Source organism: Halyomorpha halys, unplaced genomic scaffold (assembly GCF_000696795.3).
Source record: "Halyomorpha halys isolate HHAL.00 unplaced genomic scaffold, Hhal_1.1 Scaffold1054.1, whole genome shotgun sequence".
Classification (NCBI taxonomy): Eukaryota; Metazoa; Arthropoda; class Insecta; order Hemiptera; family Pentatomidae; genus Halyomorpha; species Halyomorpha halys.
This window is the reverse complement of record NW_027111400.1, coordinates 58016-59199: the sequence shown is the minus strand read 5'-3', so window position 1 is coordinate 59199 and position 1184 is coordinate 58016. Positions and strand designations below refer to the sequence as shown.

Below are 1184 nucleotides of genomic sequence, written 5' to 3'. Positions count from 1 at the left end.
TTTTTTTTTTTATATTTCGGCTATCCATATAGAATCCTACAGGTTCTCCTCCTGCCATCGACACAAGTATATTCCCGATTCCTTTAGTTCAAATAAGAAATTCATGATATCTATTCCTCTTTCAGCTTAATCGGTTGCGTTGAAACTTTTGACAAATTCTTAATCTTCCTTATTGACTATTGAACACTGATCGGCCATTTTGTACAATATTAGTAAGATAATATTGAGTGCTAACCTGATCGAGATGCGCACGCATTTCACCGTAGGCTTGTCCTCCGTGCAAATGGTCTCGTCGCTGCTCAGATCTGCTTCCAGGCTCACACTAAAAACAAAAATCTCCATTAAATATATTTTGAATAAATAAGCTGTATCAAACAGACATTAACAACATGTTTTATGCGAAAAGCTCTCGTATTACCTCGCTGGATTCCCTATCGATTCGTATATCTATTTTTACAAGCCATGCACAATGAATTGCAATAATTAATTCGGTGTAATTTACTAAAGGGGGCGTTTTTTAAGGCATATTAAAATATTTAGATTAAAAAAACAATTCAATTTTATTTAATTAGCACATTTTAATGTATAAATACATTTTAAAATGCGCGAGAAAGTGTTGTTGTTATATGCCAAGAGCACGTGACCATTGAACCTTTGAGCTCATTTAGCATCTGGCACTCACCTTCACGTCTTAAAATAGTTGACTTTCGTTCGGGAATTATTAAGTAACTCCAATGTTTCCTCTCAAATATGTTTCCAAACTATAATGGGATTTTAACCGACATTAACTGAAATATGTTTCCAAACTATAATAGGATTCTAAACGACATTAACTGAAATATGTTTCCAAACTATAATAGGATTGTAAATGACCTTAACTGAATTTATAGAACTATTATACAGTGTATTTTATACCTGGCCTTGTACTGGAAGATTATGAACATTTGAAATTTATCATTTTGAACTTTAGAAATGGTTAGTTACAAAAAAAAGTTGTTTGAATTAATTTTTTTGGGTTAAAAATAAGAAATTTCATCATAGAAAAGATTCTCAGTAGGATAAGTGTAAAGCAAAATCAGCCGCCCATCTCTCTACAGTATCATAGAATATCTTTAAATTAGTCTATAAAAGTGAGAAACAGATCAATTATCCCTTACAAAACTAGACATTGCACAATTTCGCCA

The 1184-nt window shown here is 32.1% G+C and overlaps 1 protein-coding gene across 3 annotated transcripts in view; it reads right to left on the bottom strand.

Moving 5' to 3' along the window:
• LOC106688121 (protein SERAC1) overlaps positions 1–322 on the bottom strand; it is a gene marked incomplete at its 5' end in the record, with an annotated part of 19230 nt that extends 18908 nt beyond the window's left edge. For all 3 annotated transcript variants that reach the window (XM_014432433.3, XM_014432434.3, XM_014432435.3), the window contains 1 exon segment: positions 236–322. In XM_014432433.3, coding sequence (XP_014287919.3) covers positions 236–322 — 87 coding nt within the window.
• Positions 323–1184: the final 862 nt, after the last annotated feature.